The 13269-nt window shown below is 46.5% G+C and overlaps 1 protein-coding gene and 1 long non-coding RNA gene across 2 annotated transcripts in view; one reads left to right on the top strand and one right to left on the bottom strand.

Moving 5' to 3' along the window:
* TMED8 (transmembrane p24 trafficking protein family member 8) overlaps positions 1-12917 on the top strand; it is a 31221-nt gene extending 18304 nt beyond the window's left edge. The window contains exons 3-6 of the mRNA XM_069597177.1: positions 6451-6580; positions 8379-8505; positions 9004-9309; positions 10534-12917. Coding sequence (XP_069453278.1) covers positions 6451-6580; positions 8379-8505; positions 9004-9309; positions 10534-10751 — 781 coding nt within the window. The 3' untranslated portion in view covers positions 10752-12917. The remainder of the gene's footprint in view (positions 1-6450; positions 6581-8378; positions 8506-9003; positions 9310-10533) is intronic.
* On the bottom strand, positions 4855-6396 carry LOC138443932 (uncharacterized). The gene is made up of 2 exons (XR_011258371.1): positions 6266-6396; positions 4855-6159 (listed from the first exon to the last, which is right to left on the bottom strand). It is a non-coding gene; the product is annotated as an uncharacterized lncRNA (long non-coding RNA).
* Positions 12918-13269: the final 352 nt, after the last annotated feature.

Raw genomic sequence — 13269 nt, 5'->3', positions numbered from 1 at the left:
CAGCTTTAGTTTTGTTTGCTCTAAAGCTTATTCTCGTAAATAGCAATAGAAGGGTTCTGAGTTCTATGCTTAGAGCTACTCAGTTCAGTTCAGTCGCTCAGTCGTGTCCTACTCTTTGCAACCCCATGAACCGCAGCACGCCAGTCCTCCCTGTCCATCACCAACTCCCGGAGTCCACCCAAACCCATGTCCATTGAGTCGGTGATGCCATCCAACCGTCTCATCCTCTGTCGTCCCCTTCTCCTCCTGCCCTCAATCTTTCCCAGCATCAGGGTCTTTTCAAATGAGTCAGCCCTTCGCATCAGGTGGCCAAAGGATTGGAGTTTCAGCTTCAACATCAGTCCTACCAATGAACACCCAGGACTGATCTCCTTTAGGATGGATTGGTTGGATCTCCTTACAGTCCAAGGGACTGTCAAGAGTCTTCTCCAACACCACAGTTCAAAAGCATCAATTCTTCGGCCCTCAGCTTTCTTTATAGTCCAACTCTCAGATCCATACATGACCACTAGAAAAACCATAGCCTTGACTAGATGGACCTTTGTTGACAAAGTAATGCCTCTGCTTTTTAATATGCTGTCTAGGTTGGTCATAACTGTCCTCCCAAAGAGTAAGCGTCTTTAAAGTTCGTGGTTGCAGTTACCATCTGCAGTGATTTTGGAGGCCAGAAAAATAAAGTCAGCCACTGTTTCCCCATCCATTTGCCATGAAGTGATGGGACTGGAGGCGATGATCTTTGTTTTCTGAATGTTGAGCTTTAAGTCAACTTTTTCACTCTCCTCTTTCACTTTCATCAAGAGACTTTTTAGTTCCTCTTCACTTTCTGCCATAAGAGTGGTATCATCTGCATATCTGAGGTTATTGATATTTCTCCTGGCAATCTTGATTCCAGCTTGTGTTTCTTCCAGCCCAGCGTTTCTCATGATGTACTCTGCATAGAAGTGAAATAAGCAGGGTGACAATATACAGCCTTGAGGTACTCCTTTTCCTATTTGGAACCAGTCTGTTGTTCCATGTCCAGTTCTAACTGTTGCTTCCTGACCTGCATACAGGTTTCTCAAGAGGCAGGTCAGGTGGTCTGATATCCCCATCTCTTTCAGAATTTTCCACAGTTGATTGTGATCCACACAGTTAAAGGCTTTGGCATAGTCAATCAAGCAGAAATAGATGTTTTTCTGGAACTCTCTTGCTTTTTCCATGATCCAGCAGACGTTGGCAATTTGATCTCTGGTTCCTCTGCCTTTTCTAAAACCAGCTTGAACATCAGGAAGTTCACGGTTCACGTACTGCTGAAGCCTGGTTTGGAGAATTTTGAGCATTACTTTACTAGCGTGTGAGATGAGTGCAATTGTGCGGTAGTTTGAGCATTCTTTGGCATTGCCTTTCTTTGGGATTGGAATCAAAACTGACCTTATCCAGCCCTGTGGCCCCTGCTGAATTTTCCAAATTCGCTGGCATATTGAGTGCAGCACTTTCACATCATCATCTTTTAGGATTTGAAATAGCTCAACTGGAATTCCATCACCTCCACTAGCTTTGTTCGTAGTGATGCTTTCTAAGGCCCACTTGACTTCACATTCCAAGATGTCTGGCTCTAGGTGAGTGGTCATACCATCATGATTATCTGGGTCATGAAGATCTTTTTTCTACAGTTCTTCTGTGTATTCTTGCCACCTCTTCTTAATATCTTCTGCTTCTGTAAGGTCCATACCATTTCTGTCCTTTATTGAGCCCATCTTTGCATTAAATGTTCCCTTGGTATCTTTAATTTTCTTGAAGAGATCCCTAGTCTTTCCCATTTTATTGTTTTCCTCTATTTCTTTGCATTGATCACTGAGGAAGGCTTTCTTATCTCTCCTTGCTATTCTTTGGAACTCTGCATTCAGATGCTTATATCTTTCCTTTTCTCCTCTGCTTTTCACTTCCCTTCTTTTTACAGCTATTTGTAAGGCCTCCTCAGACAGCCGTTTTGCTTTTTTGAATTTCTTTTTCTTGGGGATGGTCTTGATTCCTATCTCCTGTACAATGTCACGAACCTCCGTCCGTAGTTCATCAGGCATTCTGTCTGTTAGAGCTACTAGGTTATTACATATAAGGATCCTTTTGGAAGACATAGTCTCTTCAAAACACTGATTATAAAAAAAGTGAAAAAAGTGTTCATCGCTTAGTCGTGTCTGACTCTTTGCAACCCCATAGACTGTAGCCTTCTAGGCTCCTCTGTCCATGGAGTTCTCCAAGCAAGAATACTGAAATGGGTTGCCATGCCCTTCCTTCTCCAGGGGATCTCCCCAACCCAGGGGTTGAACCCAGGTCTCCAGCATTGCAGGCAGATTCTTTACCACTGAGCCACCTGAGAAAGAGAGAGTTCATGTTCTCAGCAAATCCCCTGAGGAGAATGTCCTCTGTTCTTCCGTTTTCCTGTTACCACCTTTGTTCTGCACATGTTGATTTGTAGGATCCTTGGGGAATGGCTTTTGGTACAGAACTGATTTCTTTGTCCTCTTAAGAGTAAATGAATATTTTGAATATAGAGTATTCTTAGAAAAAGGGAGATACATTGTTCGAGTTTTTTTTCTAAAATCTAATGTGAGAAGAAAAAAAATCCAGCGAGTATGATGCCTGAAGCCTGGTGTTTGTGTTTTGTATATTTTAGCAATGGAAATGGCACGGCTCTATCTTTTCTAGCGAGGCTGGCTGACCTGGCTCTCTCTCCCTTTGGGATGGCCTCCCTGCTCTGGGTTAGCATAAACCAGAGGGCCCACAGTGAGTGTTTTTCCCTTACATGGTTTATCATCAGCATCAAGTGATTTGCAATTTATTTTTCCCCAAATACCCTTCACTAATTCTTTAGACCATAAAAAGCTAATGTGAATATTAAATTTATGTAGCTGTTACCTGTCCTGTTTAAAATATTTTTCTAAATAAGCAGAAGCATATTTGTGCAAAGTAACATACACAAAGGCAAAGGAGAGACTACATTTTAGAGACCATACATAGTAAGCTCGGGCTGATGGTCAGATTAACTGTTGTGTTCTCACGTTCTGAATAGTCCTGTTTTGTTGCCAAACGAAAGTTAACTCACTCATGTACTCATTCAACAGATTACTTGTTGAGAGCCTGCTGTTACCTGGCAGTGTTCTTGGCACTGAAGATACCATAAATGAATCAGCAATCCAAGTCCCTGGTCTCATGCAGCTTATATTCTAGTGGGGGAGGCAGATGGAAAAAAAGGAAACGTTGTATTTCATAGGCTGTAAATTGTCATCAACTATCAGATGCACTATTATTTTATATACCACCAAGTAAGGAAAGAATGCCCAAGACAGGCTAATAAGAGACCCCCCCCCACACACATGACACTGGGACCCCAAGAACCTGCACCTTCACTGAGAAGAGAAACAAGAGATCGTTCCACACAGAAAAGGACCTGAGGGCAACTTGAATGTCTCCGCCTTGGTGCTGAGCGAGGGGAGTAAAAAACACCTCCCCTGAGAATATGAGCCAGAAGTCTGTTGTCTGAACTCATTCTGCCAGTGTGATCTAAACAAAACTCTTAGACACAACTCAATTCAAGTCACCTCAGTTGGTGCAATTCCCTGGCCCCGGCAGGGATTCCGTGTCATTCCAGGCCCCAGATAGTTTTAAGACAGCAGCAGTTTTTAGGACATCCTGTATATCAGCTGTATTAAAGTCAGAAAACAAAAGTGTGTCTTGCAATCAACAAAAATTTGATACATAGTACGTCAGGCAGTCATAAGTGCAGTGTAGAAAAATGAAGCAGGGTAAGGGTATAAGGAGTGATGGGCCAGGAAGAGGAAGCGTCCCCAAAAGTGATGGATGAGCAGAAGGGAAGGAGGAAGGAAGCCAGCCCCGAGAAACTGGGGGAGGACGATTCCAACATGAGGCTGTATTGTTGTTTTTGTTTAGTTGCTAAGTCGTCTGACCTTCCGCAACCCCGTGGACCGTGGCCGGCCAGGCTCCTCTGTCCATGGGATTCTCCAGGCAAGAATACTGGAGTGGTTAGCCATTTCCTTCTCCGGGGATCTTCCCGACCCAGGGAGCGAACGCCCGTCTCCCGCATTGGCAGGTGGAGGCCATAGCACACCCCAGTCCCTTAGGTGAGGGAGAGGGAGGTGTTTGCGGACTTGAGAGGAAAGAGGCAGTCGTGACTGGAGTGGACTGGGGAGGGCAAGAGCTCATTCTGGGAGATGAAGTCAGAGTGCAGAGGGCCTTGGGGTTCCACGGGACAGGCTTGGCTGTAGACGCTGTGCGTGCAGAGTCCCTGCCATCAAGCTCACCTCCTAATAGAAGAGATAGTTAGTAAGTAATGTCCGGAAACCAAATTGGACTCTGATTTCTGGGTTTAAGAGAACAAAATAAACTCACAGCCTAGACCAATTTACACTTTACACAGGATAATCGACCGCAGCTCTAATCTTCATAGTAACTGCCTCTTGTTTGTTCTGAGGTAAATTGGAGTGACTTAGATATTCTAAACAATGGCTCTGTTTTATCTGAAGAAGAGCTGATTTATAAACTAGGAGTGATTTTTCTTGTTTATGTTCAGAAAGAAAGAAGAAAAGAAACTAATGAACTCCAAAGTAAACCCTCTGTTTCCCCATGCAGTTTACAGTGTTGGTCCCCAGTCATTCACTCAGCCTTTCTGAGGACATGGGCGATCCCCTAAAGCAGCAGCTCTCAAAACTTTACACTCTTAGAGATTATTGAGGACCTTAAAGAATTTTTATTTATGTGAGTTATATCTGTCAATGTTCACCATACTAGAAATTAAAACTGCAAAATTAAAAAAAGTTATTCATTCATTTAAAATAACAATAAGGAGCTCATTACATGTTAATATTAATAACTTGGCTTTAATGAAAAACAACTAATTTTCAAAGAATAGTTTAGTGAGAAGAGGGATGCTGTAAATCTCTTTAATGTCTGCATTAACAAAAGACAGTTGGATTCTCAGATCTGCTCCTGTGTTCATTCTGTTGTGATATCATATGTTGGATAGTGTCTGGAAAATGCTTAACAAGATGATAATGAAAAAAGGCAAACAATATTTTAGAATTATTATGAAAAGGGTTTGACTTCACACGCTGCCCTGAAAGAGGAGTCTTACGGGTGCCAGTGGTCCCCAGACTGTACTTTGATAACTGCTTCTCTAAAGACTCCACCCCACATTTTTATGGCAACAAATTTTCAAGCAATTTACAGCCCTGGCATTTAACTCCACTTTTCTATTCTCTCTGAAGCCAGAAGAAATGGAAGAGAGAATACGTTATTCCCTTGCTTCTTTAAAATTAGCTATTAGAATAGTTGTATTTGAAGTCATTGGAAGAGTAGATTAATATGCTTTAAAAAGGGAAAAAAGTGGGCTTCCCTGGTGGCTCAGTGGTAAAGAATCTGAGTGCCAATGCAGGAGACTGGGGCTCGAAATCTGATCTGGGAAGATCCCACGTGCCTGGAGCAACTGAGCCCTGTGCCACAGCTCCTGAGCTCACGCTCTAGAGCCCGGGGCCCCAGCTGCTGAGCCCATGAGCAGCCACCACTGAAGGCCTTGCGCATCCAGAGCCCATGCTCCACAATAAGAGAAGCCACTGTGGTGAGGAGCCCACGCACCACAACTAGAGAATAGCTAGAGAAAAGCCCGGGCAGCAGCAAAGACCCAGCACAACCAACGACAAATTTAAGAAAGAAGTATTTGTTTTAAAAGAGGAAAAAAAACTGGTTGCCTTGCTTTTATCACCCGTGGACTGGCTGTGTGCTATCAGTGATAGGACGTGAATGGAAACCCTGAACTGCTCCTGGGATTGCAGGGGAGAACCTTGCCCAGCTAATCAGTCTGCACTTCCTTTCCATTGTGATCAGTTTCAGGCTTAGGCGGGGCCTCCTCCCTTTACTTCTAAGGGCAGCTTTCCATGTAAAACAGAACTGGGATTCCAGCCCCTCCTTTGTTGAAATTCTGTTTGGAGCAAAACGGCATGGGTCCCAGAGTGAGGAATAAAAGCCGGACCTGCGGTCCACCTTAGACAACTGACCCATGTATTTACTATGGTTCTCGGGTCCTGGGACCTGGCGTTGTCCGTCCTGGGTCCTCACATGGTATCACTGCTTGTCTGTGGGGCCATTTCAGCCCAGGGCGTTGGTCAGCTGAAATGACAGTGGACCTAAATGCCAGAGGAAGGCAGGGGTGGGGGTGCCCTTTGAAGGCTTTTTTTGTTTGCTTTCTTTCTGAGTTTCTCCAGGACTACTGTACCTTTTAGAAGAGTCCTTGAGGGGAATTCCTGGGCAGTCCAGTGGTTAGGTCTCCGTCCATGTTGTCACTGCCAAGGACCTGGGTTCAGTCCCTGGTCGGAGAACTAAGATTCCAGAAGCCACATAGCACAGCTGAAAAAAAAAAAAAAAGAGTCCATGAATTGACATGCTGTCTTCTTTTGGGAGGTCACAGATGGTGTCTCCAGTGACGGAGGATGCCCCAGAAGATAAGCAGAAGGCCGCCAGTGCCGGGGAGGCCCAGGCCTTGGTGGAACAGGAATTGCTTTCTGCAGACCAGACCCAGATCCTCAGCAAGGTCGGGAGCACGTTCTTACTCTCTCTCTCTCTGAAAAGTACAAGCTTGGACGCATTTGGATAAATTGGAATTAGAAAGCACTGTCATCTCACATTTAGTCATGTGGGGAACAATCATGTGCATTGTCCCCAGGTCCATCTCTGTACTAGCACCCAGTAAGCATCTGTTCAAGAAATGAAGGGTTATAATGAATGTTCACTTGTTGTCTAAAATCCTCTCCATCTGAGGAGCCCTTAACCATTAGATTATGTATTAGTCTCAGCTTTCTTGTGGTAGATCTACTTGGGACTGATGGTAAAGATTCCATAAAAGTGGTACTGATAGCAGTGGTCTCCCTGTCTTGGATAGAAGAGTTGTTTGTATCATTATTAACATATACATTATGTATAATGTATACATATATACAGAATACATTATATATAATATATACATATTAACATATACAGAATAACAAATGGTGTTGGTGTCAGTAAAGACAATGCCAGGCATTATAATCACATTTGTATAATGCTTTATAGTTTACAAAGCATTTTTATCCAACAACACTTCATTTATCCCTCAGAACAGCCCCATGAGATAGGCACTATTATGTTGCTGTTTTACAAATGAGGAAACTGTGGTTAAGAGCTGATATTGACTTACTAAGTCTATGCAGCTAACAAGTTGCAAGCTAAATCTTTGTTTAACCTTCTGGAAAAGGAAGGACTCATTTAAGGAAGTTAGTCAAAGTCTGGTTTAACTCATTTAATAGTGGTGCTAAGAGCTGAAGGACTCTCTAGAAACAGGTATTATGAGAATCTAATCTGGGAGGATTACAGCATCCATGTGTTCATTCACTCATTCATTTCTTGCAAATATCATTCTGACACTTGGCTGGAGTCTCTGATGTGAGCTGTCTCACTGATGGGCTCTTCCGTGTTGGCAGTAGGTGTGCATTTCTTCTTGAGTTGCCTGCCAACTCCATGGAGGAGCAGGAAATTAAGGCATGATGGCGTGAAATAGGGGAATGCTAATCTCAGTGGTTTGAAGTGAAACCCACTAGGGAGAGGCCGCCAGCTCCTGCTGTGGGTCAGTGAGGGCTGTGAGTATCGATTGACATTTGCACTCTTCTATGCAAGTCAGATGTCTGGCAGTGGGTATACTGTTCAAATGCAAATCCTGGGGCTGGTCTAAGGTGAGATTGTGATTATTTATAGAACATTGTTGGTGGATGAGGCAGCCTGTGTCGGGTGGGACATCCAAGGTGTGCCACGGGCGAGAGACAGGGGGACAAAAGTAGCTGGAGTAGGAGCCGGGTTCTCTCTCTGCAGTACTTTGGTGGACTGATTGACTGTGATCTGGAAGGAACCTCTGGATGGAAACTGTAGCAGGAAGATGTGCAGCTGAGTGAAGGCCCAGAAGCAAGAGCTGTCCTGAGAGGAGCCGTTGGGGAGGGGCTGTGCAGGCGTGGCCAAGAAACACCCTGAACAGGAAAGTCAGTAGCAAACCATGAGGATGTTTGTGGGCCAGGTTTTTATGAAGAGTCTGAAGTGGGAAAGTAGCAAAAAGCTGGAGAGAACATGAAAGAAGTTCTAAACTAGGGAACATGTTGGTGGCATGAAAATAAAAGTGGGTAGAGTTTATTACAACCTGTGGCTGGAGGAGAGAAAAGGATCGTTGACCAACGGGGGTCGGGAGACTTGTGAGTCGGGAGAGTGGAGGTAATAATAATAAGGCAGGGCCGGCAGCCTTCAGTTCGAAAGAGGCTAATAGGAACCTGCCTTTGAACATGTCCTGTGACCAGAATGCTCTTGTGCAGATGGCCAGGTACCACGGCCCACAGAGGTCTGGGGACATCGTGATGATCCAGTCTGAGCACACAGGAGCTGTTGGTATTCTGTCGGCCGATTTGGAATCTGCAGACCTGCTGGGGGACCACAGGAGAGGTGAGACCTTTGGGGCCGTGGAAGGTGTTTTTGTTTTGTTCCTCTAGGTACTTAAAGAAGGGCAGGCAGATAGATGGAAGGAAAGAAAGGAAGGAAGGAGAAAGCATCGGATTACATACGACAAAAAGAGGAAAAACAACCAGTGTCTGAATAGAGTAGGCTCTATTCAGTTTATATATATATGGTATATATGGTATACATATATATATATATATATGGTACTCTATTCAGTATATATATGTCTGGTACTCGATCCTGGTGTGTGTGTGTATAGATAAATATTTATATATTTATTTATAATAAAGTTTAAAAGAGACCTGTTTAGAACTGAGCAGCTGACCCACCTCAGGGCAATGCTCCCTCCTTCCCTGTGAACAGAAGTCAAGGAAGCCAGTAGGAAGAACGTCTTTGACTGTGACCACCTCCCCTAAGCAAAAGGCCGGGTGTGGCAGTTTCCTCGGGGTTTCTTTCTCAGTAGTAAGCAGCCTGTCCTTTCAGTCTCCCCACCTCTCATGGCTCCTCCGTGCATCTGGACCTTTGCCAAGATGAAGGAATTCAAGAGCAAGCTGGGCAAGGAGAAGAACAGCCGTCTGGTGGTGAAGCGGGGGGAGGTGGTGACCATCCGGGTGCCGACCCACCCCGAGGGGAAGCGTGTCTGCTGGGAGTTTGCGACCGATGACTATGACATTGGCTTTGGAGTTTACTTTGACTGGACCCCGGTAACCAGCACCGACATAACGGTGCAAGTCAGTGATTCCAGTGAGGATGAGGACGAAGACGAGGAAGAAGACGAGGAGCTCGAAGGTACATTGAATTTGAACATAATTTCCGGTCTCCTTTCCTGGTTCAACCTAATTTCTAGCTACCACCAGGAGATCACTTCCTGCCTTGTACCCGTCCTCCTGTTTCTGAGAATGCAGGCAGAGAATCCTTTTCAGCTTTGCAAACCAAGTTGAGTGATGCAGGCTGAAGTCAGACCCTCAGAGAACGTTCTGGTGGGGTAGCAGTGATGCCTGAGTGGAAGGCTTCTGTTCTTTTTAATCTGTACCTGGCTATGTTGTCCCCCCAGGATCTGCTGGGGACAGGGGTGGTTTGGGGGCAGGGAAAGGGGTGTTGTGCTGCTGTGTGTAGCGGCAGTGTTTTTCAGATCACATTTGTAAACCTGAGATTATTTTTTATTTCTCTCTTAGGGATATTTATATTTTTTTCTCTGTAGAATATTTAGATTTCTTCTTGGTCTGGAACCAAGCTGAGTGATTGCACTTTGCCAAACATACCCATTCTCTCCTCCTTCCAGCCTGTCACAGCTGGCTGACTTCTGTTTACTTTTTCCTTTGTGCCCAGAGCAGTTTTAAAATTAGTCTCTGTGCTATGTTCCAGTCCTTACTCACAAGCATACTCACAATGGGCCTAAGGCTGCCTTTTTTTTTTTTTAATAAGCATTAGCCTTATTCCTTGATTTTCCCATATCATCCTACAGTCAACCCCTTAACTTGCTTCTTCATGGAAAAGCAAGTCTATAGGGAGGTCTGCATGTATTCAAAGAGGAGGAGAACCTAGGATCTTATTTGTTGCTCCTCAGGGGATCAGTAGGGGTTTGGGGGTCACTTGCTATAGCACCTTTACCTGCATTTCCTACTTCCTTTAGCGAGTTCTTTGACTTGTTGAATCTTCCCTTCTAAATATCTTGCCCTCCCCCTTGGAAATTTCCAGATACTCCTGGATCTAGGAAGGCTCTGTAAGGCTAAATCATTGTCTCTCAGTGCAAATACTGTTGGCATTTGGAAGGAGACACTTCTTTGTTGAGAAGGTGCTATCCTGACATTTAGCACTCCTGAACCCTTGGGCACTAAATGCCGGTATCACCCACTGGTCACTCTGATGGCCTAGCTGGAGGCCACCAGACATTTCCAAATGCCCCGTGGGAGGAAAGCCAGCAGCTTGTTACCTGGTTCATCTTCTCGCCTTCAGGTAGGCCTCTTTGGTCTGTGAATTCATAGCCGAACACTCTGCCCTTTGCTCACGCAGACCCCGTCCCAGCTGGAGACGTGGAGCGAGGCTCCAGGAGCTCCCTGCGGGGCCGCTACGGGGAGGTCATGCCCGTGTACCGCCGGGACAGCCACCGAGACGTGCAGGCTGGCAGCCACGACTACCCCGGCGAGGGCATCTACCTCCTGAAGTTCGACAACTCCTACTCCCTGCTGCGCAACAAGACTCTCTACTTCCACGTCTACTACACGAGCTGAAGGCCCCCCGGGGCGGGACACAGGCGGCGCGCGCTGGCTGGAGCAGGCTGCCAGCTGGGGCCGCTTGTCCTGGATAGGCAAGGGCTCCGAGCTGAGCGTGGGGCGCCCGAGCCTCCCGCCCTGCTGGCGGGCCTGACTGTTGGCCCATCCGTGTAGCTTTGCCCCGTCCTTGGCTTCCGCAGATGGTGGCGTGGCACCCCTGCTCTGTGGTTCCTGACTCATGCTCTCGTTGCTTCCGACTCCGGCAAAATCTCTCTGTGGAGGACACCCATCAGGCCAAAAGCCTAAGAGGAAGTTGGGTGTTGCCTTTTCAAAATAGGTTTGTTTTGGTTCCAGGTGTATGCTTTCAACTGCTGCGCTCTCTTCTTGCAGAGCCTTCACGCAGGCGGGTTTAGTGGCCACCTGCTCTCTTCACTTTTCGAAAGGACTGAAAGAGGGAAGAGCACTCTGTCCGTGAAGGAGCCCAGTGTCAGGGACGCAGAAGGCTCTGGCCAGCCTCTCACCACTGCCGTGTTTCCGCCTGCTGGTTCTTCCCGTTCTCTAGCACAGGCTGGGAGCCCTCACTGCCTCTGGAGGGCTGGGGATTTCACCCTGCCTCTCCTTCTCTCCTTTCCCTTTTCAAGAACTTCCATGCAGTCCAAAGTGATGATCCCTGTAGTCTAAGCTATTCTGGGAGGAAAAACTGCCTCCATCACTTCCTATTTCAAGAGGTGGTGTCCCTTTCCAAGGGCCCTGGGGGTGGGAGGGGGAAGGGTGGAAATTAGGTATTGGATTGATCTCAGATGCCACATCTCCAGAAGTCAACTGTTACTAAATCATTTTTGTGTATAATCAAAGAAAGAGGGGTAGATAATCTGAGAGAAGAGGTTAAAAAACAGAACAACACTCTAGATTCCCCACTGCTTTTTTTTTTCCAGTCTTTAGAAAAGGGGTGATATTTAGAAATTTTGCTTTGGGACCAGTCAGATTTCCTAAGTTTCTAGATGTCTAGGTTGCTTGCATTCAGGGCTACAGGCTTTTGGTGTTCGAAGTCTCGAAGGGGAGGTGGTCAGGAAGCTTCACTGCTGCTGCTGGTCGGCTTTGTTATTTTACCAGGCTGAAGCCTGTGCGTTCCCTGGGGAACGCCTTTTGCACACCATGAAGCGGGTGTGCCGCGGGGAGCTGCCTCCAGTGTCCCCAGAGGAACGTAGTGGCTGGGCCCCCCCTCTCAGCCGAGGAGGAGGCAGAGAAGGGACCACTGCAACTGTGTACCTCCTCCTCTTATTCCTTGCGTCAAGCCTGTTACTACTGCCTTAGAATTCCGAGGAAGAATTAGATTTATTTATTACTTTTATTTATTGTTAAAGCCACATTTCACTTCGCCTTTGAAACAGTTCCCGTCTGTTTCTCAGGAGGCTTCCACCTGCTTTGAGCCACCGAGGCCCCCTCTCCTGTGGAGTCTAACTAAATGGAGATTTCAGGCGAAGTCGGGGAGGGCTGATGTTCCACTCCTGTGGGGTCAGTCCCAGTGAGGCTCTGGGAGGGGTCTGCCCCTCCTGAGATGGATGAATGATGCCCCCATGACCCCAGCCTGCTACCCCCAGCACTCCCTGTGAGGATCTCTAGGTTGTGAGGAAATCTGCCCATTTGTCCAGGTTTGAGTGAGTGTAGAGGACTTGACCAGCCAACCAGAGGCATTCCGTGATGCCAGGACTGCCAAGCCCTCCGCCTGGTCTGAGGAGTCAGCTGCGTCACAATGCTTCCTTTGGCTCCTTCCTTCCCTGTGTGGGAGCCTCACCCCATGCCTCCCCTCTGCACAGAAGCAGAAACTCAGCGACCAGGGCTCCTCACGACAGGTCCGTGGCGGCACCTCCGTCACGAACAAAGGGCGCTAGAGCCGCACCTTCTGTTCCTCCGGGAGCACAGCCCCAGGTGGGAGAGGATGCCAGGGCCCGCTGTAGCATCCCTCCTCCTCCAAGCGGCCTCATACCTCCATTACTTTACATCTGAGTGCATTCTGTAGAGGATTATACACTGGCCCAAATTTCCGTGTCCTGTAAGAAGTTAGGAACTATTCTAGCAACTGCCTATTGAGGCGCTGAAAGCAAACTCGCTGTGCGGTCATCCCATCAGGTAGCCGTGTGATCATCACTGAAATTAAATCATGCCTTAGCTAATTGAATAGAATCTTTATAAAATAATTTTCTACTGAGCTCTTCTCCAGTCAGCTAAAGCCTGGCTTCTTTTTCCTGTTTATTGTTAACTTCTGACTTTCTCTTAAGATGGAGCTGTCAGGTCATTGGAGGCTCCCTGGGATGACACTTTCTGTTGCTGATTTTTGCCACGAGAGTCTCTGTATACTTGTTTTCTTTAGAATCCTAGTTCTGTTGCATCAGGGAAGCCTGAGGGACTCGTTCCCATCGCCTCAGTGTGCCTCTTATTGTCTGCTCACTTTTGAAGTCCTGAACATTGTTATATTTCTTCTGTACCAGTGTTTCGTTAACAGTCAGTGCTTCTTTGATCCATTCACACACACACA

This window comes from Ovis canadensis, chromosome 7 (assembly GCF_042477335.2).
Source record: "Ovis canadensis isolate MfBH-ARS-UI-01 breed Bighorn chromosome 7, ARS-UI_OviCan_v2, whole genome shotgun sequence".
NCBI classification, from domain to species: Eukaryota; Metazoa; Chordata; class Mammalia; order Artiodactyla; family Bovidae; genus Ovis; species Ovis canadensis.
The sequence above is the reverse complement of the archived record's forward strand: the minus strand, read 5'-3'. Positions and strand labels throughout refer to the sequence as shown.